At 29.8% G+C, this 27,805-nt stretch overlaps 1 protein-coding gene across 1 annotated transcript in view; it reads right to left on the reverse strand.

The window, feature by feature from the left end:
- The window catches only part of Chd1 (chromodomain-helicase-DNA-binding protein 1), a 41,144-nt gene extending 22,274 nt beyond the window's left edge, over positions 1 to 18,870 (reverse strand). Inside the window, exons 1-12 of the mRNA XM_014434033.2 lie at positions 18,645 to 18,870; positions 11,343 to 11,443; positions 10,069 to 10,174; positions 8,258 to 8,394; positions 7,997 to 8,182; positions 7,131 to 7,300; positions 6,793 to 6,962; positions 5,176 to 5,335; positions 4,834 to 5,069; positions 3,505 to 3,618; positions 675 to 839; positions 281 to 561 (exon numbers count right to left, since the gene is read on the reverse strand). Of these exons, the coding sequence (XP_014289519.1) occupies positions 281 to 561; positions 675 to 839; positions 3,505 to 3,618; positions 4,834 to 5,069; positions 5,176 to 5,335; positions 6,793 to 6,962; positions 7,131 to 7,300; positions 7,997 to 8,182; positions 8,258 to 8,394; positions 10,069 to 10,174; positions 11,343 to 11,443; positions 18,645 to 18,653 (1,835 nt within the window). The 5' untranslated portion in view covers positions 18,654 to 18,870. The remainder of the gene's footprint in view (positions 1 to 280; positions 562 to 674; positions 840 to 3,504; positions 3,619 to 4,833; positions 5,070 to 5,175; positions 5,336 to 6,792; positions 6,963 to 7,130; positions 7,301 to 7,996; positions 8,183 to 8,257; positions 8,395 to 10,068; positions 10,175 to 11,342; positions 11,444 to 18,644) is intronic.
- Between the last annotated feature and the right edge of the window lie 8,935 nt (positions 18,871 to 27,805).

Below are 27,805 nucleotides of genomic sequence, written 5' to 3' on the forward strand. Positions count from 1 at the left end.
TATATATACAACACACACAAATTATCAATCAATATAGATCTATCAATCTGCTTATCTGCTTTCAGTTCTTTACCAAAAATGGACTCAACACATTTAATAACTTTAATTCATCAGATGTCATTGAGACATAACCTCAACCATGAAGGATAGATTTAGTGTTAAATTTGTTATGAAAATTGAAACGACTAAACTGCCCATTATTACTTACAATCATATACATACCTAAAAAAAAATGAAAATAAATTAAAAATATTATTTTAAATTAATTCTAAAAATATACCTGCTTGGCATAATAAAGTGTAATAATGCCCAAAGCTCTTTCAGACTATTTTGTAAAGGAGTGCCAGTTATAAGAAGACGATGATTAGTATCAAACTCTTTCAATGTTTTATACAACAATGAATCATCATTTTTTAATCTGTGTGCTTCATCCACCATAAGGATAGCCCAGCTGATGCTGCCCAAAAAAGCCTTATCTTTGAGAACAATTTCATAAGTAGTTAAAATTGCATTGAATTTTAATCTTTTGGAACCAGAATAGCACCATTCGTAATTACGTATCTGAAAAAAAAAATATATATATAAATCAAGAGTAAAAGTATTACATAATAGCATCAAATTATCTCAAGGATATTTGAGTAATTCATGAATGAGTAATAATTGAAAGCTCTTACAACATCACGAGAATTAATGTCACCAATATAAGTAACAACATTCATTTCTGGAGCCCACAACGAAAACTCCCTCTGCCATGATGTCATAGTAGACAAAGGCACAACAATTAAAAAAGGCCCATACAATTGGTGAGCATGGAATAAGTAGTACAAACTGCATATAGTCTGAAACATTCAAAATATTATATATAGCTTAAAAAATATTAGAAATGGAACAAATATATACAACATCCAAAAACAGTAGAAAATAAATAAGTTGAAACTGGGTTAATAAATTTAAGATAATTTCATTTTGAATATGACAAAAAGAGCATAGGTTCTATATTTTTTATTTTTCACAGGCAACCTGACAGTGAAACTTTTGGATATAAATATCATTTATTAGAGACAAGAACAAATATAATTATAGATATATACATGGGGTTGTGAATCATGCTGCATTACATTATATTAATAAATTGTTTTTTCCACTACTATGATTTTAAGTAATAAAAATTTTATTTTTATATTAAGTTATTGTTTCAACTTAACCCATTTTTACCACTGCTCTCATTTGAGGAAGCATGTTTTATAATTTGGCCTGTCTATACTTATTTATTTAAAATTTTCATTTCTTATTACTAACACTACATTTAAGTAAAGATAAAATTAATTTTTTGTATCAAACAATAATTACCTTTCATTCAGTGATAATGTTAACTGATGTCTGAATATTGTCCTCCTCGTTTGAGGATGGCCCTCGAAGGGAGAGGGTGGTTTTAACAAGTAATACATTTTGACACATAATCTGTCATAACTATTCGAACTAATGAAAATATAATTTTTAAAAAAAGTTGGAAAAAACAGGTTGTGTTTTTAATTTAATTTTATACTCAGTTAATTTTATTAGTATAAATACACAATACATAATAGCTGGATATAAATTGTAAAAGTAGCAATGAAACCCATTCCGAACTTCAGCTCTTTCTGTGTTTTAAGTTGAGACTGACCACAGTTAAACTCTTAGAATTAAAATACTAGTTTAAAACATAAAAAATGAACTTCTAGAGTAGTGGTATTTAACTGATAGAAGGCTGCGGCTCACATATAAGCCAGATATTGGACCACCCACAGTGCACAAAACCAGAATTTGTATCCTTCACAGCCCACCCTCACCACTCCTGCAGTTTTAAAAAATAATTCCTTATAAAATATATGCTAGACCCTTCCATAACCTAATCCCAAGGCCCATGGACCAACATAAGATTCCTACCCACCACTTGTTTGTGAATTTCAAGAACGCTTATGACAGTATCAAGAACGCTTATGACAGTATCAAGCACCCTATGTTATACGAGAAACTCAGAGAAATGAAGGTTCCTTCAAAGCTTATAGGCCTTATAAAAATGAAAATGAGAGATGTTAGGTACAGGGTCCGTATACAGTCCTAACACTCTTCTGAATTTGGCCCAAATAAAGACTAAGGCAAGGATATGCTCTAGCCTGTTTAATTTGATCCTGGAAAAAGTAGTGAGAGAATCAGGTATCCAGAATAACGGCACCATATTCAACAGATCAGTCCAACTGCTCGGTTATATGGATGACCTTGATATAGTGGCACAATCTTTTACTGTGCTTACCAAGTCTTTCTAGAGCCTACAAAGAGCTGCCACACACATGGGTCTGGCTATTAATAAAAACAAAATGAAATATATGTACACGGGAGGAGCCAGATTTCAGGAGAGACAGGTTTGTTATAGGAAGCTGTATCTTTGAGAGAGTGGAGGAGTTTCCTTACGTTGGCTATTTTGGTCGGTTAAAACAGTTCTGGAGCAAGCTCATTAGCAGGAAAACAAAGGAGCATTTATATAAAACTTTAATTAGGCCTATACTAACATACGCCTCCCAGATATGGGCCCTATCCACACAGGATAGAAATAATCTGTTAGTCTTCGAGAGGAAGATCCTTCGAAGAATCTATGGGCCGGTAAGGGATGAGGAAGGCTGGGGAAGAAGAAATAAGGAACTCTATGAGCTGCTCCAGGATATAGATATTATGACCTTTGTTCGGCTGGGTCACCTTGGGTGGGCAGGACATGGTGCATGGATGAGTCCCAACGAAATGCCTAAAAGAGTCATGGAAGAAGAAATCCATTGTCCAAGAAGAGGCGGACAACCCAAGCTTCTGGGGGATGGATGGCGTGGTACAAGACACACAAGACCTGCTTGAAGTCCGAAATTGGAATGCAGCATCTCAAAACCAAGTTGAATGGCAGAGGCTCATAGAGGAGGCCATGACCCATCGCAGGGTTGTAGAGCCTACTGATAGATAGATAATATTAATAAAAATTAATCATTATGTGGTTAGTAAAGCAGTAAGTACTTTAATTTTTAAAAAAATGTAATAAATACTGTACTTTTCAATTCTATAAAATTGATTCATTATAGTTTTGGTTAAATTTTTGATAAATTTTTATTTCATTCTGTCAGGCAGATTAAATACAAACTAAAGAAAGCATGGGAATGTCACACTGTTTTTAAAGCACTAGAAACACAGGAGCAGGGAGGTGATGTCACATCACTGACTGCAAAGAAGTATCAATTAAATGTGGCATGTTCCTATCCCTCAAAACATTGATCAACTTACAGACTATTTTGCTAATCATAGCTAAGAATCAGAATTAAAAGAAACAGTTTGATTTGATATAAATTCAATAAAAATGGGTGACCTTAATATTTCTTTTATGTTAATAATTTTATAAAGATAAGGTATGTAAAACATGACAGTTAAATAAGCCATCACTCATAGATTCCACAAGCATGCACACACAAAGACATACACTGTTCTTACCTGAATAGTTTTACCCAGACCCATTTCATCAGCCAAAATAATGGAATTTTCCTTACACCATGAGTGAACTAGCCAATTTAGACCACTGATTTGGTAATCTCTAAGTACTAAAACCTAAAATTAAGAAAAATAATGAAAAACTTGACGCATATAAGGAGCTCATAAGATATATTCAAGTTGAGGAAAAAAAATATTAACTTAATTTATTAGCAATAATTTATTGAAAATAATCAATTTAATTATAATGATTTTTAATATTTTTGTTAACTGCTATACATTATGATTTAACTTCAAGGAGATCTTCAATCATTCACACAACAGCATTGTTACATATATGCAGAAAAGTAAAAATGCAGAAAGTGAAAAAGTAAAGGAGTAGGAGCTGGAATAATAACAGATCCACTGAATTAGGGATTAAGAAAAAATATATATATATATAAATTTTTATAGTAGAATTTAAAATTAAATATCAATCGAACCTTAGAACAAGAGTGAAATTATTAACATAAATATCAAATACCTTAATATTCGTTTTGATCTCCTTGTATTGACTTTATAAATAGCTATAAGGTTTTTATAAAATTATAATTGCCTAAGGGTCAACAACAAATACAATATTTTTAATACTTACACTAATGTATTTGATATTTCTGACTTTCGTTTCAACTTTTAAACATGTAAATTGTACCTTTTTGTTTATTATTTTTAGTTTACTTGTATTGGATTCTTTTTTAATTAGAAGTTAGTCACCTTACGTTTAATGATAGTGATATATGATTTTATTTGTTCAATTTTTATTTTGTATATTCTGTTAATTATTTTTGTTTATTTTTTAAAAAATAATGAACAACAATAATTCATTATTTATCTTTTCAAATTCATTATTTTAATTATCTTTTATGATGGTTTATAATTTCAATTTTATTTTGTATCTTACTCTAAGGCTGTAAAGTATAATTTTGATGCCTGTAATATTATTCTAAAGGGATCAGTCCCAGATTATTATTATTAATTATTCTCTGCTTGGATGTTTTGGGGATACTGTGTGTCCCCTTCAGTATAATATAATTTACTGTTTGTTTTAAAAAAAATATATTTGATATGTTAAAATTATCAGCATGATAATTAATTTTAACTTTCATAAAAAAACGATGCTATTTGATCAATGATTTAGAACAGAAAGGAAGGTTCAATGAATTGCTATTCAAAGTGTCCGATCCTTAGGCAATTATAATTTTTTAAAACGTATAGGTCATTCATATAATGAAACAAATTAATAAATTTTTCATTACAGAATAGTAAAGAATGCTATAAAAAGCTAATGAATACCTGATCTCCGCCCATATATTCAGGCTGATCTTCAATTTTAATAAATTTTGGCCTTGCTTTTAAAACACGACATAATTTGCTGGGTGTTCTTTTTGAATCTTCTCTTTCCTTAAATTCTTTTATCTTTTTTGGCCATTTTTTTTCAATAAGACCACAGTCCTCCCAAGTAGCCTCAGAATAGGGCAAAGATTCCCATTTAACATAATACTCAACTTGTCCATCAGTTTTAGAAACAGCTAAAATTTAAAAAAAAAATGAAATAAAACTTTCAAGATGCTAATTTTGTAAAGTTAAACTAATTAAAACATAATTACAGAAAAAATACACAAATACTTTCCATACCTATAATCCTTTCTACCCTATTATAACTCTTAAGAAGTTCTTGTTGAAGCTCTAACTGGCATTCATAATATTCAATATCTTCAGGAGTTGTGTGTTCTTTCCAAAATCTAATATCTTCTTCTTTTTTCACAAAATTTTCTAATTTTTTTACACCTTTCACCTACAAAAATAAAGTTTACAGATGGATGAGATCACCAAAGTTCATGATGTTCTAAATTTTGGACTAAAACATCAACAATAATACAAATTTAAATAAAAAAAGGTCAAAAACCTCAATTGTCTACATGTCTGGAAATGCTGGTTAAATACAAAACACACAAATAAAGTATAAATAAATAAAAACAATAACACACAAATAAAGTATAAATAAATAAAAACAAAGATTTAGGAGGATAAAATCCACTACTACTAAGTCCTTTACATCATAAATTTCTATAATTGTCCACCTCTGAATACTCTTCAATTCCTTTACTCTCTCTTATTTTCATCCTCATTTTTTACTAAAGCTTTACAGAATAATAGAGGAAGATAGATGATACCCCAAATATATCCTAGAAGGAAACCTCCACTGCAGCTAGAGATAAAGGAAGCCCAAAACAGATAGGGGAATGCGTGGCACAGGATACCAGAATATTCCTGGGAGTAGGAAACTGGAGTGCAGCGGCAAAGAGCCAGAACACCGGACAACTTAGTGAGGTCAAGGCCCACATCGGACTCTAAAGCCAGAAAGCCTCTCTTCCTGTTGGGTTATGGTATAAAATAGGTCGGACCACACATACAGTAAGATGCTTTATTGAACATATCTGGAAGGCTCTCTACAGACTGATTAAACAATTTAGAATGGGATACAGACACAATATACATACGCACTGTTCCAAAATGACAAAAGTATTATATTAATTTACAAAACTCAAGTCTCATTAAAAATATAGAAAACAGGAACAATAGTAAAATAACTAAAAACTAATTATTTAATAAATTATCAGTTTTAATGTATACATCTTTAACTAATTTCATGAGCCACACAATCCTCAGCATTGCTCAGATTATTTAAGCAGTTTTGACAAACATCCTTATATTAAATTCCTACAAAGTTCATGTTTCTTATGTCTCAACTAATTTAATCTTTGGATACATTTAGTATGTTCTATTTTAATGTTCTTACATAAGTTTTAATACAAAAAAAAAAGTTTTGGATTGTTGGTGGCTATAACTATTATATATATCATGAAATAATATCCTTTAGATTGAATCATAATCAAACTTCAACGAAACTAATTATGGAAACTATCCCAGTTTTAATTGGTTAATGCATAAAGGGTTTAACTTAAAAAAACTTCATTCACTAGAACTTGTATAATAAAAAATTTCTTTCAGAACATTAAGCTTGAGTTTTCATTTCATGTAATAAAAAATGGGGTAATTTGTTTAGTGTATCTATTGAAAAAAAAAATGAAACTGACATCAACTAAAAAATCTTAATAAAATAGAGCAATGGTGAAGCTGCTCATTAACAGTAACTTCAGTATGTTAATTAAAATCGACTAATAAAGCATACTCAATTAAATCAATCAAACTGACAACTTATAAGACTGCCAAAGGTATAAGTATACTCACTTTTTGTTCTTTCAATGACTGTTCAGATTCCCATGTATTATGGATATGGGACCATCCTTTCCATTTAATTAAATATTGTACCTCTGTTTCATCTTTATCCAAGGATTCATAGTTTGAATTAGGATCACCATTCTCTTCAACTGCATAAACAGTAGTTTGGTTTCCAACAACTAGAATAATTAAAAGAAGAAACTAAAATTTTATGAACAACTTAACTGTTTAAAATTTGTATTTGAATCAATTTACAGGAAAGGCACCATGTAAATAAAATCAATGTAATAGTATTTTGATAGTTAATTAAATTGCACGTAAGGTTTATGGGCACAATTCAAACTAACCTCCTTTCTTGCCAATTCTCTGGGCAAGAACTTTTTCAATAGTTTCAGATGTATCGGGAGGTACAGGTTCAACCGGCTCCGGATCAGGTTCCAATAATTCATCTGAATCTGTTTTTTCATCACTAGCTTCTTTATAACTGATTGAAGAAATCCCTCTCCTAGATTTAGTCCTAAAATCAACAAAACATATTTCTTAATGCATAGTTCTACATAACCCTACCTAATCAAATTTAGTAAACCAACAAACTGATTGCTGACAAAACCTCTGCAGATATGACCAGTCAAACTTCCTTAAAATTTATTGGGCTATATATGTGGTGTAATGGGTAGAGTCAATTTACAATCAGTTTTAAAGATCTCTAAGGAATATTTCTGAAGATGAGTTTACCAACAAACCTTTTTAAAAAAAAATTTGTTGTTTCTTGTTAAAGTTTTATCAAACCTCAAGTCCTTCCTTTACTTTTACTTTTACTTGGTTGAGTAATAGTGAGAAAAGTTGTTTTATTACGAATTTGTGAAAATTCATGGGATTAGCCAAATTCAAGAACGTTTTGTTAAAAACTAACCGAAAATGTTAATGACTGAATTCATATAACATTTTATGATGAGATAAGAGGTAAATAGTTGAAGGTCAAGTAATAATAACAATAACTACTGAAACAAGAAATGAACTACAAAAAATGAATTATAAAAAAAAAAAATTATATCCGTTAAAAATAAAAAATTAAGAAAAAAATCAATATTCAAGTTAAAAATACCTATACATCACGCATGGAAACAGGCTATATAATTTAAATGATAAATAAAAAAATACCCTATTCAAATTTTGACAAAACTTCTCATGAAAATTAGTAAGGAAAGTATACCTTCTATTACTATCATCCTCAGACTCGTAACTTGACTCAGAAGAATCAGAATATGCACGATTTCGAATTCTTGACTTAGGTTTCCTCGTCTTAGCTGGTCTTCTTCTCCCACCAGGAGGTTTGCTTGGTGGAGGCCTTTTTGATTCTTTATCAGTTTCACTATCATAAGATGTATCAGAATTCCATCTAAAATACACAATAAAAATCAAGTAAAATGAAAAACTGGTCATTACAATATTTAACAACCCAAAAGAAACCAACGATTTAGGTGATGATCTCTTCACAATTCGTTTATTCTTTTCACTTGAATCGCTATCCCCAGTATTCAATCTGGAAGGCTCTTTCCTTTGTCTGTTTGAACGCCGGATACCATATACATCAGGATTCTCTTCCCAGCACTAAAATAAACAAAATTATAAAATATCTTATAAATGCACTGTAAAATTTAGTGACTATTTTTTTTTTTTAAATATATCATTGTATCATAATATTTATGTTTTTTATGTGCTCTCAAGTAAATGGCAAGCAATCTTAACTTAGTGTAAAAATTTAACCATTTTCCAATTAGACTACTTTGAGAAGTCTATAAGAAGAACGTATTATATTTTTTGATTCGTAAATTAATTAAAGCCAATGTTAATAATAATAGTAACTTACAAGTAATAATTGATACCAATGAATTGATCAATGGAGTTTAGATTTAATAATATAAAGTACATTGAAGGCAATATTTAATACAGTAATGTTATCACGAGATGAATGGCTCATTGTATATTTGACTTTAGTAAAAATTAAAAATAATCCTTGTAACATGTCTGAGTTGAATATGTAGTATGAAAGTGACGATGAAAGCCTAATAGGCTATTCTAGTAATGATAAGACTGAAAATGGTCATCAATATGTTCAAACCATTGATTATTGAAGAGAAGCTAACTTCATTGATTATTCAAGTGATTCAAATGTGGAAGAGCTATATCAAACAATGATGATTCTGACATAGCAGAGGGTGAAAGAAACTAGTGAGAAAAAAAAATGTGATTATAAAACGATATACAGAAACTTCTAGTATCAATCCTTTAGTTTTATAAAAATTAGGAACAAATCCAATACCTCTAAGTTTTTATATTTATTTATTTATTGCTATTTAAAACAGTACATTTAGTCAATTTGATCTCAATTAAAATGGAGTGTAGAGAAACTACCCATTGGTAGCACTAAACTCAACTCTTTATGTCCAGATTGGCCTTATTACAGTCATGTAGATCAGTCTTTTGTAATAAATTGGAAGTTTAGACTGTTTGTCCAGTAAGTGCTGTAATAGTTGAAATCGACGTGCAGTTTCCTGTCCTTTCAGTCTTGTGTGAGGATGCCAGGTTAGTTGTTTGTCCAGATGTAGTCCAAGGTAGTTGTTCGACAGGGGTAAGATCAAATTATTAAAGGAGAGTGTAGGACAGTGAATAGGTTTACGACGAAGGTAAAAGGTGATTTGATGGGATTTGTTGGAATTTATTTTAATCCTCCAATTAAGACACCATTCTTTGAGGGCTGTGATATGGGACTGGAGAGTTTGTAAAGGGTTACTGTGAATTTTAAAACAAGTTCTCTTTTTTTTAAATGATTATCAGAGAAACAAATAAATATGTAGCTCAAATAAAAATGGAACAATATGAAAATGAATGAAAAGTGGTTTAAATGATAGAATCAGAGTAAATTTTTTATTTTATGCATTATAATATCAAGGGTAAAAAGAACTTGTAGTGAGGCATTCTATTCTAACACTGACTTAATAAGATAGATTTATATATAAGCACTAAATATTCAACAGCAGAAAATGGTAAAAAGAGAAGAATGAGAAGAAAGAAGAGACGAGGAAAAAAATGTTTAAAATCCAGTTCTTTCGTAGTGTTGAATTCCTTAAATCTTTAAACAAGATAAAAATATTCACTTATTTTTCAAATGAATATTAAAATTTTACATGACTTGCATGAGTAATAATTAAAACCATTGAGTTAAAAAGTTATTATTTTTGTTTTCATTCATGATCATCTAAACAATCTGAGTATATTTCATACCTGTTTAATGTCATTCTTTCCTCTACTGCTATTGGAGGTCTTAGATTTATAGTCAGATCCACTTTCAGAAGATTTTGAAGATGAAGAGGCACTTGAGGCTGAATCACTAAAAAAGTTTGTTTTTTTTAATTTAAAACGAAAACTAACATAATAGTAACTAACATAATGGTATACTATGTTAACATCACAAGCTAAATTTTAAAATAAACAATATCATTAAATTGAGTATCTAAAAATTTAATACTTAGCTCATAAAGATACAAAAGATTAATGGAGTCATGCAAAAATTAAAGAGCAATGGAAACTCGCTAATTCTGAACTGTCATAACCAGAACACAAAATTTCAGGAATGTCTTTAATTTTCCTATTACTTAGGTTAATTTTGTTTTTGTCCAAAATAAACTGATACAAAATTAAATTAAACACACTGTTAACATAAATTCATAATTTCAACTATAAAACTTCTTATTGAGTAAATTAAAAAAAAAATATATTAAATAAATTTTTTAAAAAACTAGAGATTTTAAATGTTTATAAATATGTTTTATATTATACTTTTTATTCTTTATTAATGAATATTATTGTAAGGTTTTTTTAAAATTTTAATTGGATCACACCTTGCACCTAATCAAATTTTTTTTAAAAACATACATAATTCACTAAATAAAAATAATAATTAATTTTTAAACGTAAGACATGTATATGATAAAAAGTGAGCTCTTATAAACTGACTACAATTTTTGCAAACATTCTCTGTATTTCTTATTACTAAATTACAGTCTGTTCTTCAGCAGTGTTGTTCCTTTATAAACTCCATAACATGTATAATAATAATTTTAAAAAAAATCTTTAGAAAAACCTCATAGTTATATTAAACTTCAATATAAGTAACACAGCTGGAAGAGATGCACCAGGATCTCTTGGAGTCCTGCTTTGCCTTCTATACAGTTAGGAGTTCCCAAGGCTGAATGTAAATATTGTATATAGGTGTGAATGTGTATTTATTTTATTTTTGCTGAAATTTAATTCTCTTTATGTTTTGTATATAAATTATTTTTTTATTATTTAATTAGCTTTATTTTAGGAGTACTACTGTTACCACTTAGTGTTTTCTTTTCGTTCTCTTATCTCTATGTATGTGGTTTGAATGAATAATTAGAATACTAATATTTATAGCCTCTAATTGTGGCAGATTGTACTATTACTTTCCAATAAAAACATATTTTATATCATTAAATGTATATTAAGAATACTAACATGGAATAATTAATTACCTTTCTGATCCTGAACCACTTCCAGAAGAACTATTGTCAGATTCTTCCTGGTTACCTTGATCTTTATCACTTTCTGATGCAGAGTCTTCTGTACCATCTTTCTAATTAACATAAAATAAGAAGATAGTTAAGTTGCTAATATTAAAGTAATTCACAATTAAAAATTTTCAAAACTTTTTATTTAATCAAAGTACAGCTAACTTTAAGTAAAGACATGTAAAAAATTAATTAAAAACAATCTTCAGTGAACAATAAAATTCATAAAAACAACAATATTGAACAATAAAATTCATAAAAACAACAATATTGGAGACATACTGGAAGATTATTGATTGACCGTATGTATAGATGAATGGAATATTTGAGGTATTCAAGAGTCCTAAAGATTATTGATAATTCCACAATTATGTTAATATTGAAGGGTAAGTTTGGTTCAGACACAGATAGATCACAAAAAAAAGTAGTATTCATAAAATTGTCGCTTGCACTGCTAGGCATCTGAACCCATCGTAAGTATTATCCAAGAGGCAGTCCGGAACCAGGGAAGCCTAAGTGTAATCAAGTTCTGGATTGGGTAGGCACTGTGAACGCTTTCGCCCCTATTCTCGGACTGCTAAGTTACGAATACAGAAGGTTACTTGTTTCTTAGATTATCCTTTATCTAAGACTGAGGCTGTTTCTCATTAAATTTGTTTTACTTTGTAGGAAAATCTATTAAAGGTAAATAACTAGACAATTCTGTTTTGATTTGCTTTTTAAGAATGCAGTGTCTTCCATAAAGTCATTTTTAAAATACGATAATCATTTTGTTCAGAAAAAAAAATATCTCTTTAGTTTAAATTTGTTATAAAACAGTTAAATCAACAATTCCCTTAATTTTAATGTTAAAAAATGCAGTATATTTGGTCCTACTATGAGATTAACTTTTGATAAATGCTGTAATTTATTACATTTTTCAGTTACTGTGTTCTTACAAAGTGAAAAGATTTGCCAATTTTTTTTTTTTTTTTTTTTTTATTAGAATCCATGGGTATATATTTTTTTCTTCTGTGTGGTAATTAAATTATTCAACTATATTCCATTTTATAATGAGGTGTAGATAGTTGACCGTAGATTAATGATTGGAGAAGTTTGTCGGGGGGTGTGGTCAGCAAAGAACAACATAAATAAACAAAACCATATTATATACCGTTGGCATAAAATAAATAAATATGGTTTAGTTTATTTATGTTGTTCTTTGCTGACCGCACCCCCCGACAAACTTCTCCAATTATTCCATTTTAATTAACTGATAATGCTTATCAGCCTCCACTTAAGCCTGTACATTAATTTTACTTTCCATATTTGTGTCTTCCTTTAGTAATGTACTATTAACATTGGAAAAACATCCAAAAAAATATGCGTTATACATTATATAAAATGACGAAGCCGTGCAACATGGGACAAAACGTTGGCTCAAATAAAAGTAGTACATAATATAACTATTTGAGTTTAATTTGACCGCACCCGGACCATATTCCATTTATTGTTACACACGATCAATCAACAATCTTCCATAATATTTTGTACTTTTACTGATTTCCACCCAGACTATTCTCCTACAATCTACTTCTGTCCACTATTAATCTTCCAATACAATTGTTTACTTTTAAACAACTGTCACTTACCATATCTTGATATCAACATTATTCTTTTAAGAACATAAATTTCCTAAATATTCTTTTAACAATTCATGAAATCAGCTTTAAATAGAGCAGGTGATACCAAAAATTTCAGTTATAATGTTTTATGTAATGTATTCTATTTCTAAAGCATAATACTTGAACATGCCTAATGTACATCCTAATTAATTACTTAATTATAATTATAATAATGTAAAATTGAGTCATAATATTATTGAATATATTTAAAGTTTTAAAATGTTAAACATTATATAATAAAAACTATATGGTCTCTGCACAGTCAGAGAAATGGCGCTGACCTCCATGAAAAACCAAAACTGTATTGCACAAGCACCTGACAGTTTGCAAACCGGTCCTTGGAACAAACCTATTGACATCAATCTCTAAAAGGAAAATAATAAGAATTCATCTTCAAATTCACAGGATTGATAAAAGACAAACTCTTCTAGATTGGAAAACCTTAGAACAAATTAAATATTACGCCACAACACACTAGGTATATGCTTTATATGTTATATTCATCATAACACCTCCAATAAATTATGCCTTGAAAAACACATGGATAGACAATGATAAAAAGATTTTAAACTAAAAAATAATGTGAATAAATATATTTATAATAAATGCCCTCCATATTTTAGTTAATAGTCTTAATGATAGATAAGGTACAACCAACATACATTTTCTTCATAATTATAACTATAAGTTGTAACTAAATTATAAGATGATTTGTAAAAATAATAAATATTTTATAATAATAAGTATTTACTAATGGTAATAATACTTTTACCAATAGTAAATAAGATATCCATTTCAATAAGCTAACTTAACTAATTTACTAATTTATTTAATAAATTTCTTCTCCATTAATATATAAAATAATAGCTAGGGTGCAGCAAACAGTGAAACTAAGAGAGAATAATATTTTACTTTCAATATGTGGTGATGTTCTAGTATGCGATTAAATACCAAGAAATTCTTATGGTATTATCATGTTTATACCATACCACCAACAATCATTTCTTAGATTTAGATCTATATCCCAACATTATTCATTAAATCAGTAATAATCTTTTTAAATTTAATAATACTAATGAATTAGTGTATGTCAATAAACGAAACAAACAAAAAAATGTCTTAATGCTAACCAATTAAATGTTTCAAAGTCCTAATTAATCATGTTTAAGAGAAACTACAGCTAGGTGTAAATCTACTAAAGAAATAATTATAGCATTAGTAAATAATGCTAGTACAATAAACAGTAAGTAATAAATAATATAAATGGATAAAATAAAGTAAAGGGTCAGTAATAAAAAATAGGTCACGTTTCAGTCAAATTAATATATGAGAAAATAAATTTGAATAAGAAAAGTATTAGTATACCTAAAAAATCTATTAAAAAAAAGTTGTATTTCCTTTGTACAATAATTGAAAATATTTAACTAATAAATTCTGAATCTCACATGATATTAATTATATTTACAGAATGAGTATTAATTTAGAAGCATAATATAGTCAATTTATGCGCCGTGCGCAATGATCAAAGTAAATATATTAAAACAATTAATGAGGTGTAGATAGTTGACCGTAGATTAATGATTGGAGAAGTTTGTCCGGGGGTGCGGTCAACAAAGAAAAACATAAATAAACAAAACCATATTTATTATTTATTATTTATTAACCATATTTATTTATTTATTTTATGCTGTTTCGACCTGAGTTTCAGGTCTTCACCAGGAGTTGTGGCGTAGATGGTAGGCCTGCAACTGTGTAGTCCGCAGTCCTACCAAACCAGTCAGTTGCAGGCCTACCTTCTACGCCACAACCCCTGATGAAGACCTGAAACTCAGGTCGAAACATCGGCATAAAATAAATAAATATGGTTTTGTTTATTTATGCTGTACTTTGCTGACCGCACCCCCCCCCCCGACAAAGTTTTCCAATCATTAAAACAATTAACCTGTTAATCAACAGGCACAACTTAAGTTGCAAAGCATTTAAAATTGTATTCAGTACAAGAATTTTAATCATTGCCATCAAAGTATACTGGTAATCCAAGCAATCCCTCAACTAAAAAATGTTTTTTTTCTTTTAACAACAAATTTCACTTTGATAGGAAGGCATAGGAAATTTGGTATTTTTCAAAATAGAAATCTAAAAAAAAAAAAAGATTTGGGTACTGATGGTTAAGAGCATAGTAAGCACTCATTATAATGCAATCATAATTATTAGTTATATCTCACACATTCAGTTATAACTAAGGTCTAGTACTAGTAGAAATCACTCAGTAGTCTTAATATAAGATGATATGTTTTTATTTCCCCACAATGTCGAACAAAAAATAATTGAAGGACGTCAAAATAATAAAAATTTCATCTCTTGATTTTAAAAAAATTTACAAGATTGTCTCACTTGGGATTCATCAGCAAAATCAACAAGAAGTAACCATAAAATATCCTCAAAAAAATGTTTTTCCTCCAATGAGCCTGTCCCAGGAGAGCTTCCAAACCCACAGGGTCGAACAACGGCTGATTTAAAAGAATAAATATTATCTGCCACAGCCAGATCAAAACTCTGGGCCAGGAGGTAGGAGCACCAGCACCATACTCACTGAACTACCCCACTCTCTTAAGAAGCATTAATAAAACCAAATGATGTATTTGATGATACTCAAATATTAAGAGACAGGAGTTAAAGGAGTATGCTTTGGTTCATCCATGTTAAACCTAAATAGATAGTACTATTTAAATGAATGGAACACAATTGACTCTAGTGTGATGAGAATTAAAAGCACTTTCGTAGTTGTCGAACAATCATTGAAGAAGAAGATACTGGTCCTATAACAACACCAATCAAGCCCTTTTCTCAATCACATAATTTGTTCTTCTCTAAGTCTTATTGATTTGGATGAAGAGACACAAATTATGGAGCCCATACAATTGATCCATTAAATTATGAAGGCAAAACAAAAGGACTGAAATAAACCAGGAAAAACTAACATTGTTGAGAAAAGTAGTATAAATAAGCAAAGCATTGATAAACAAAATATTTTTTTACTATGTATTTTGTGACTTAATATGAGATGTCAACAAAAGGACTGGCAGTTGAGTGTGGACTAAAACAATCCAAACTCAACCATCAGTCCCTTTGTTTACATCTCCACCATCTTGTTTACATCTCTCCTTTGTTACATCAAATTAGCCCTGATGAAGACCTATGTAGTGAGTTGAAACATCGGTAATAAATAAATAGTTAATAATACTACTAAATAAACTATTTGACAATAGCACACCCCATCTCCATCGTATTCACATATAGTCAGCCATTTATTTGTATATATATACACACACGTATGTATTAAGAGAGAAATAAAAAAATATATATTCAGGTAGGAATGACTTGATAATAATTTCATAGTCATTATAATACTTAATTACAACTAAAAGTTAGCTATTTTATCAAAACAATCCTTAAACTATTCAAAGATCACTATCATTCTAAGGATGATATACACAATCTCAAAACAAAGAAGCATTGTTTACAATATTACCAATAAAGGAGATTTTTTTACGATTATATCAACAAGGAAACCTTGTTTTCATTTTTAAGTATTGTTATTATTTACATTAACAACACAGAGACATTTTTTACATTTATATTGCAACACTAACCAAAACAATCAAATTTCTCATGTAAATAGCCAATTTAAGTTGAGATAAAACTAAAATTAAATTATTTAAGACAATCCAAAGCTGTAAATTATAATACCAATATATTCTTAGAAACGACCATACCCAGTACAAAACATAGCATAATTAATAGTGAATGCAAAACTATGAAGCAGATACAAAAAAATTACACTCACTAACATAAATTAGATCATAAAGAAACAAACAGAAAATAGTACAGAAACAGACGCGTAAGCATGGATTATCAAAATTTTTTTTTTTAATGTTTAGTTAAAAAAGTGTAACCTAATGAATAAAAGTATTTGTTGATCAAAACAGTTTCTAGAATAAGGGCTGTACAATCACAAAAACATTTAATAAAACTTTAAAATTAAACAATTATTTGGCCTATCATAAACATTCATCCTTTACATCGAATAAAAAATAAAATAAAGTGTATACCATACACTCAGAAAAACTGGAAACAGAATTGAAAGCATAGAACCAAAATAAGAAGCATTTTAATAAGAATTCTATTTTAGGTAGGATTAACTAATTTAATAATATTGATCACTTTATGGTTAGCATAAAAAACTAAACAATTTGGAAATCATCATCAGAAAAGATCACAAATAAAATCTATTTTATCTTAACCACAGGGATCAAGTATAACATTTTACTTTCATAATACACAATGACAGAATCAATTGAGTTATTAGTAAAATTACCTAACTTTGAAACAGAATAATTTAAAGTAACATTTTTTTAGCTGTATTATAATTACATTAAGTCTTTAAAACTCATTTATTGATTTACATGTACCTAAATAACATAATGGGAAAACATAAACAATTATCGACTACATTCGCCTCCAATATTCATCTAGCCTAATTTCCCAGTTATGAATTATTACAATGCTCACACAAAAAGAGTTGAGTAAAACTCGGAAAATCAATACAATAAGCAATAAACAAATCAGAACACTATGAATAAAAAATGGAAACGGGAACATAGGTAAATAAAAAACTTTTATGTACAAGAGAATATTACTAAAATTTGAAAAGCCTAAATTCCATTAAAACAAACACATAACTGAAAAATTCTTATACCTTACTTAATGTACAAAACTGAAACTTAAACCATTTTAAGTGCAACTATAAAATTATTATATATAAGTTATAAGTATAGGTAAAAGACGTACTAAAATATTTTAAAGGTTGATGAACAGTATTTGAATTAATTATATTTTAAGAAGTATTGACTCATCAGAGGCAATAATAGGAACAAATGAAAACTGATATATCACATAACTAAAATTATAAAATCTCTTAAAAACAGTCAATAATTGAAATAATGAACGACTATTATTAGAAAAATACACATTAAGAGCAACACTGCAGTAATTCATGATGAATCACTGAAATTATTTCAACAGTCAGATCATACAATGTAAAACAAACTAACAATAGTCACTATACAACAGATAGAACTCATAATTACTAAAATGGGTACCCCGTAAAAATTGATGATTTTTAGGGGGAAGCTAATTCATACAACAAAGAACCACATAGTATGAATTCTTGAATGGTACACCACACATAAAGCCACATAAACAGAGAATAAATAAATGTAAACAATGTTTAAGTAGAGACAAAATACCTTGTAATATGGGCTATAACTCAATTAGTAAATGAAGCACTAGCTAGGAAACACTTTAGCATAGTTAGGATTAAATATAAAGCATCAATTATTAATTAAAAATAAAATGTTAGGATAAAGAAAGAATTTGTGTATATGAAGAGGTTACTACTAGCTATTAATGTGAATAACTTGTGACTAAAAATCACTTTTACTAACAAAAAAAAAGAGACAGAACAGAATGTAAATAAAGTATAAACATAATAAAGAGCTTTGTATCAGAAAAATATTAGAGAGAAAATAAAACAAATTACCTGGGGCATGATTACTTCACAAGGAATTCTAAGGCTAAGTTGTACACGCCTATTTAAAACGTTTACATAAGACTAGAGTACAAAAAACTAATATTAATCGCTAGAATGTCAATGATATAAATTTAATAATATTTCCTAAATGTTTATTAAAATAACCGTTCCATTTTGTCACTAAGAAAAATACGAGTCACGTTTAATAATGATAATAACTAATTCCAAAGTTCCAAATAATAATATTTATCACTACGAAATGGTAAACAACCGACTAGTAGTAAATAGAATTGAATCAATCATTCTTATCATCCAATATAAAACTAGAAACATCGTGAACACGCACTCAATCGGCCATTTTCTTGTTCACCTTGAAAGTAAAGCTTTAACAGTTTTGTCAAGTACTTTAGAAATAGTAAAAAAAAAAAAAAAATAATTAAATGGTATCAACTTACATAATAAAAATTAATGTAAAAACTTTTAATAAGAGAAAAATATAAAATACGATAAATTAATCAATAATTGTAAAAATTATGAATTTGTAGGATAGTTACATACAAAACCATTAGGGAACAAATATTTACCATCCGATATTGTATATTGTGTGTAGTTGTTGTCCGATATTGTATATATAATTGAACACTAAGTGTATACATGAATAAAATATTGGCGTTGGGTTTTTACGCCTTAATTTCCGAATAAACAAACAAACCATCCGATATTTCTAAACTCTATTAAGTATACCCAAATTGTATAAAGTTTTGTTCTCACAAAGTAACTTTATAAATAGTGCTATAATTTCCTCTATTCATTATTAATTCTATATTATCTATCTTACCATATACTACTACATCATTACTTTTTTAATCATATTGAAAGATAATTATTTGATTTTAGTAAATTTTTATCTTGTTTATTTTGCTACCAATAAACAGTTATCTACTATTTCGAGCTCTTTTTTTACCACTACCCGAACCATCTCATCCTGTATTATTAGTTTTCTGTTTTATTTTCCTCTAACTAATTGTACATATACATATGGCTACATATAAGCAAGATTTCACCAAGGGGGGGGGCAGACCTCAGCCCATAACACACACACACACACACACACGCACACGTGTATTCAATATATATATATATATATATATATATGTCTCTGTGTGTGTATGTATGTATGTATGTATGTATGTATGTATATATTTCTACAATAGTTGTATATTATTAGTAATGGTTTTAATTTTTATTTCATTTGCCTTTTTGCCTTTATATGTTTTAATTTTTGGCTATAAGCTATAATTTATATAAACGTACATTGTTAAACTTTTAAGCTTTCACTACTCCCAACTAATTAATATTGTACAGAGTGTCACTCAAAACAAGATAACTCATGTGGTTTTGTAGCAAAAACCTCTTTTTAATGTGACGAAAGTAAATAATTATTTCTTGGAATCAATCAACTAATTTTAAATCACTAAAAAATTGTTATTTTCATCTACTGCCTCGTGTTTCTTCGTAGTTATCGAACATAAGACCGTTCTCGTCTTATGACTCCTGCTAGAAAGTAAAGTATCAGGAATAAGTTTTAGTCTTGATCTGAAGAAGAAAAAATGTGCAGCTTTCAGGGCTGTAATGTAGCATCGATATAGTTAACTTATTAAGACTGAAAGACTTCAATGGGCGGTGCACTTGCTGAGGATGAGAGAAATGGAGATTCTTAAGAAGAGTCCCACTAACCGACGAGCTTCATAGCAAGTGGAGATAAGGTCAGCCTATTGTGAGATGGGCAGACTACATAGTTTTTCTTGTCAACTTGAGAACAGCTGGGATTCATCAAGCTAACAGCTAGAAACTTTTGGAGGAGGCTCATACTCAGTGGCAGGCCATCACGCTAGCTTAGTATTATGAAGGTATTCTTGGTACCAACCATTAGATGTTACCATTTGATCGAATAGAATCGTTAATTAATCAAACGAAGAGTTAATAAAATAGATAATCTAAGTAATGCTATATTCGTTAATTTTAAGTTATTAATAATAGAAATCATGATATTAAGTTATTATTGATAACTCACAACCAGTTTGATAACAGCAGGGTCACACACTGGTTTCTAAGTAGTTTTAAATCTAAGATGAGGTTATAAACAAGCCTCTTGTTTCTTCTCTACGCTTCGTTCACCCTCCGCAGTTAACATCTACTCTTTCTTTTTAGAATCTCCTCACGTCTTTATCAACTTTGCTTGTTGGTCTGTTATGTTTCCACCTTTAACCAAAAGTCAATTTATCATTTCAGAATTTGCGACTCTATTGAACTTCCGAATGCCAATTTTTATCTGGTATCCCAAAGAAACATTATCGAAATAAATATTATGGGCTTAGCCAAGATTTGCTATAGGAGAGGAATAACATAATGATACTCGATCGTTAATGAAAGGAAATTAGTCGGAAACGAATTTATTAATTTTAGTAGCCATGGGCTGTGCTATATCATAAGTTTCACTATCAATTACGAAATATAAATTTTAGACTTAGCTTTACCATATGAGCTAAGGAGGAAAAACTGCTCCAAAACCACGATAACTATGTTATTCGCATTTGCTCAGGAACTGATGACATCTAGTAAAGTATAAACTTTAATAAATTACCATAAACTTATGGAAAAAAACATTTTTTTTTTACTACGTTAGAGCTAGCTAGTCCGTTGTCCCTTATCATGAATATTTTTGAGTCATAATTATCATATCATCAAAACATTTTTTGAGCATAACACCAATATGAGAGGAAAGATAAACTTACTTATTTCTATAATCAAGGACGTGATGGCCGTGCGGGTTGGAGCGCAGGTCCCGTTGCGCTTGGTTCGGAACGTTGTGGGTTCGATTCCCACCTGGGGCAGTTAATCATTCATTTTTCGGCGGTCCCAAAGAATGAATCTTGACTCTCTCACCTTGGTCAGTACGCGGCGGCAACCTAGGTAGCCGCCAGGGGTTGGCAAAAACGACCATTAGGCCCACTTGCCGGACTTATTCCTCCCACCAAATACCAGTACCAGTACCAGTATTTCTATAACCAGATACCCATGGAAAATGTTCTAACCACAAGCTTTAAACCTCCAATACACTGATTTGATGATTTATCAAAAGTGGTATAACCTGATAATGATAAGTTCAGTCATTAAATACATAAAAGCACGGCTAAAATTTGCAGAATATCTTTAATTTAGTAAAGATTCCAAGGACAAGCTTTATACGACTACTTAAAGCCTCCAAAACGGACCCTGAGAGATTTTTGTATTCCTGAACTTTTATAACTCAATTAAATCCGAAATACATTCCTTAATTTTTTTAAAATCATCGATTTTAAAATCGAATCCTGACCCTCGACAAAGTTTTCCCTTCTTATCCTAATATTTCAAAAGATAATATAAGATGCGTTATTTCCGAAGACTTTCTTTCGGACGAGAAGTTAACATTGCTAATATGTTATTATGTTGATATAGTTTATTCTTAAAAGACAAACAATTTCGTCTAATAAGTCCATAAGGCATGTCGAAGAATTTTATTCCAAGCACTAATAAAGGTATGGTGCACAAGAATCGAAGGCCTGGTAGAAATAGAAAATTATTTTTTTTCAACTTCTGGAACAGAAGCCATTTTTTATTTCCTCTAACAATGGTTGGCAGATTCATCAATTTTATCTGCTAACTATACATAGCTTACATTAAAGTAATTAAAAATTGGGTGAAATAGCTTCTTTTTATTCAACTCATGGGTTCTTGGCATGATAACACCTTGTCGAGGAGGGTTATTTTCTTGACTATTCTGCTTGTCCAGAAGGCCTCGACAATGCGTGTTCAGTTATATAAGGTAAGGTAGTTGACAAGGAAGATGACTAGATAGGATGTGACTAACGAGAGATATCTGTTATATCTCGGAGGATGGTAACCTCGTCCTACCGGGTACTATTACGAAAAACACGAGGGAGGAATGCAGACCAGGGCCCTGTTTCATAATGAAAGCTAATAGTATTAGTTCAAAATACAAGTATAGGAATAACGTGGTAATGTCACTTATACTTTTTTTTTTTTCATTATAGGGAGGACTATTAGTGATATTACAGATGTTTAAAAGTACTGAAGTACAAATTACTATTGTACAAGTGAGTTCAATTGTATTAAGTTAAATCGACAAGACTAACAGTATTGGTTTGTACATTATTATGAAACAGGGCTCTGGAGGGTAGCTAGCCTCCAGAATCATATAGGAAGGTTCCTTCGTTCTGGCGGGTACTATTCCGACAAAGGCGAAGGAGGTATGTAAGCCCGGAGGGTAGCTAGCCGCTGGAGTTCACGAAGGGATGACAGGTGAGAGAGATCATGTCATAGGTTTATAATCAGAATCGATTATAAACCGAAACTGTCTCAAGCAGAGGCTTTTTGTGTCAAATCCCCTTTATTCATAAATTAATTACAAAATATAAACATATGTACAATACATTATATACAATTTATTGATTTTTGCCCTTTTACTGGAGCTGTGCTCCATTCTAAGGGATGGCTGAATATAATATAAAATTTTGAAATATCACTGTTCGATTTGAAAATATGTGAGGTGCTGGGGCGCACTTCAATTTTTTGACTTTTAACTAAATCTAAACACACTAAATCTAAAACTGAAAATCGTGTCACTGTCACTTTTTCTGGGTTAAAGTTTTGTTGGTCTCGGGTGTAAATCCTGCCTTCGGACTGGTGGAGGTGCTAGTCTCAGTGCCTGGAAGAGTGGATTGGTCAAAAATTGGAGGGAGTCAAAGAACTTGACGTGCCTCCAACCAATCAACTCTGGCACTGTGGGCAGTTCTAGGAGTAGATGCAGTTCCGGGGGTTTCTTCCTCTTCCACGATGTTGTGTGGACCATCCTCCGCAGCATGGTGTCCTGGAAACGCTGGAGGTGTCGCTGCGTGCCTTCAGAGAGGTAGGTGAAGAGTGGTGACCCGTAGAGGAGCGTCGGCCTTGTAGAGCCTGTGCAGCAGGCAAGCAGCATCAAGCAAAGGCTGTGTTCATTAAGACCCTTATTTTAGGCCTAGTGCATATGGCTGTGATCGAGAAGCGTTCTTATTTTATCTGCTTGAGCTATTTTGGAACTATTTAATTCGTGCGTTATTTTGGCATCGTTTATTTATTCTTTTATTGACATTGCTAAGTAGTCTGTACAAAAATTAATAATATGCAAAAATAACAATATGTTTTTATAATATACAATAATATATAAATTTGAGAGCTTAGGTGAGGCTCGAGGTGCTATGCTCTAGTGAATTGTAATCGAACTTCTTGTTCCACTCGCTACAACCTTAAATATGTAATTTTTTTTTTCGTACAACTATTTGTTTTTTCAGCAAAATTGTTCGCGCTCACACATCATTTCATAAATAATATAAGTTGGTTAAGAAAATATGTTATAAAATTCTCAATAATGTTTTGTTCTATACATTACGAACGAATCGGATACTGTAAAGCTCATATTATACAACAAAGCGACTCCTCAATGTTGCCATTTTCTCTTAATTTTTTTTTCCTAAAACGGCCTAGAACGTTCCAAAAAAAGGATAATTATTTTGTTTCTGTAATTCAGTCATTAGCATGCTGTTGTATAAAAATAGATCCTTGGATGGACCTCCTGTCCCGAAACAAAATCCTAGGCACGTCACTGCTTGTCTGTTATGATTATTATATTTGGGTGATGTAGATACCTTTACGCAACGTCGTAACACAAACTCATTTAATTTCGAACAAAGATATCCATATTTAGGAAACAAGACACTTTACAAAATAACATTGATTGAATTTGCTCTTCAATTGTTTTATCACACATGACTTTAAATAAAAAATAGTCTAGAGGAACAGTTTTAGTCTGAATACAATCTATATAAAAATGTGATTGATTATTAGAAATCAGGTAACTCTTTTATATGAAAAAATAACTATCTCATTAGGAAGGTAGAATACCTCTTTTAATTCTTTTTGGATCATCGGAATAAATAAAAATAAATTAATGTGGTCATGTTCACATTGGTTAAGGATGGTAAAGGAAGTTTGCTGATCATGTTATTGTATGGAACAAAAATATTTGTATGGCAGTTGGAATCTGTAGTACTACGGTTTGATGGAAGAGTGACCGGGGAAGAATGAACCATCCCCCGAAGTAATTTTTTTTTTTTATTTACAAACACAAACCACATTTGAACTCTTTGTTACATACACTGGGTTAAAAACAATATTCGTACACTTACGAAAATTCCCTGTTTATTTTAACAGACAATAATCTGCATTAATTTTTTAAGTAAAGAAAATTCGAAATCTGAACCACTTAAGTGACCTGTAATTGATTGAACAAAACAATTATTGACGTAAAAATTCTTTAGTGGCAACAAAGGGGAAACAGATTGCCTTAATGATATAAATACGGAAGCGAAAGAAAGCTGTTCATAACTGTAGTCTTATACCTATTTCCAGCCCTTTAAACAAAAAAAAGTCTCACTAATTGCAATTGTAGCAAAGTATTGCAAACCTTTTAATTTAAATGTTTTGAATTCTACATAAAATTCTATCGAAAATGAGTCCAAATCCAACCACTATAATATAAAATCCATTGATACAGATTTTAATGTTAATTTCAGTTAGTTGTGTGTCGAGGTGGCTGTATATAATTAATTAAATCTGATTCAAATTGGAGAGGTGAGATATTCTACTCTAGAAGGCCCCAACAATGCGTGTTCAGTAGGCTAAGGTTGCTGAATTGGAAACAAATTGACAGGATGAGTTTTACGGCAACTAAGGGTGGTTTAAATGAATGTAACATATGTAAATAAAAACACCTTATTCAAATATAAACATAAACTGAGCTAAATATTTAGTATTATCTCACTACACCGTATGAAACATAAACTTAAAAACCCGATGAATGTACGATAAAAAAACACGGACAGAAAGCGTCCGTTTACAATCCGTGAATCACATGAATTCGAGTAAAAATACTGAAATAAGTGATCGTGAACATGCATCAAACATCTATACAACAATTACTTTCAGTAATTGAGCGTTATAACGTAGATTTAAAACTTATTAAAATATTTTTTTACGGAAGAATGTTGAGGAATAACTTGTAGAAACAAAATAGTTTTCGTTTTTGTGAAATTTTTGGGTAAAATAAAAGATGGTAAAAGAATAGAGTATAAAATTATGATAACGGTTTGGGTTGCCCACTATCTCTTGCCATCTACTATGGCATTGCTGATTGTTCAGGAGTTTAAGTGGTAGCTCAATCACGTTCCTAACCCATTTTAACCTCTCTGTCTTATTTACATTTGGAGATCCTTTTCCCGATTTCTGTAACAAGGAATCACCTTCCTTAATTTTTATGTACATATTTTACCTCCTTTAGAATGGAAATTTCAATTAAAAACAATCAAAGCTCAATTAAAAAGTTATAAATGTATCTATTTTAATGACGATATAGTAAAGTTGTTACTATACCATTTCTGTTGTAACAAACATTGTATAATAGTGTTGTACTAGAATAAAATACTGTATTATACATAATAAAATATACATATCTAATATAAAACAATATTAGTCAAATCAGTATTTATTGTAGTAACTCCAAATGTATATCTTATAGGAAACAGTAATGCAACATTTATCTAACTCACAAACCATGGTTGTTTATTAATCTACCCCTACATGGTTCTTTGGAAGAATAACTCAGAATAATGACTTAAATATTTATTATAGGATAGAATGCAAATTATTACATGTAATGCAAAGGATATTGAAAGTATTTAAAATTTGACTGGCTTATTAATTTGGTTATTAAGTAATTATTGAAAAAAATAATATTGTCTTTAATTCATCAAATCTCATATTTTTCAAGTACCTTATTACATCAAATGTATATTACAGTAGGGATGCGAGAAATGGAGAGATGTTAAAATATTTCCTGCAAATCATTTAGTTCTGAAATCTTAAAAATGTATGCTAAATTTATTTATTCTTTTATCAGACTTCGATTATGAAGGGATATAACTAGGAATTAGTTTTAAGAATAGTTTCAGTTAATGTTCTGTATTGGAGCTAAAATAAATAATATCAATATTTTGAAAAATATGAACATCAAAGTCGAGAGTCTAAAGGGAATTGAATTAATACCCTTGAAATGTTTAAAAAGTAAGAAATGAGTCAAAACGAATTCTACTCATTTATTAATTCCTTTAATTCTGTCTGACAGCATTTGTTTTACTGTAAAACAATATGTGGTGTTAAGTTCTTTTAATATGATATTTGAAAGCATTTTGAGATGTTCTATATTAGTGCCCAAGGAGCAAAGTGAATCCAAATTCGGTTGCACAAAACAAGGTTTTAATAATTTTTAGAATCTTTAAATTAAAAGGAAACAAATGAAAGTTAGACTCAGTTAGTTTTGATAAAATTTCGTTCATAACATGTATGAATAAAAGTGGGCTTAAATATAGACTCTAGAGAACAGCAAATGTTGCAGGAAAACAAAATTATAATAAAACTTAGCTTTAACAATAAGGCATATATTCTGTAAATTGAATGAAATCCTTAGTTAACAAAGTAACTGACCCCCATTTGATTTTATCTTTAAAATATATATATTTAAGTAAAAAAAAAAAAAAGATTTTTATTGGAATAATATAGTTAACTGTATGAAGTACATTGAAGGAAGATAGTCAGGGTGGTGGTCAATAAAGGTATAAAATAGTAAAAAACTATTTAATGGTAACCTTCCTTTTGCCCCATTTTTCAGGGTTTCTACAGGGCTAAATAAAAACAAGATACAAACAATCTAAGGTGTGACAAGAAAATTATAATACATATACAAAGAGAGTAAACAATTAAGATGAAAGATATTACATGCAGATTATGTACTGTAGAAACAAAAATTAAAAGTACATACATGGATGAAATAATTGAATTGGAACAAAAATTATGAAAATAGCAAAAGTAGTGATATAATGATCTGAGAAAAAATAAGACAGTATAGATACAAATAGTTAGTAGTAAAACCATAATGTGTAAATAAAATTTAGAAAAAAATGTGAAAAACAGCAATAACAATAGTAAACAAAAATGGGTCTCGACAACAGTATGAAGTA

The sequence above is a fragment of the Halyomorpha halys genome, unplaced genomic scaffold, assembly GCF_000696795.3.
Source record: "Halyomorpha halys isolate HHAL.00 unplaced genomic scaffold, Hhal_1.1 Scaffold1288.1, whole genome shotgun sequence".
NCBI classification, from domain to species: Eukaryota; Metazoa; Arthropoda; class Insecta; order Hemiptera; family Pentatomidae; genus Halyomorpha; species Halyomorpha halys.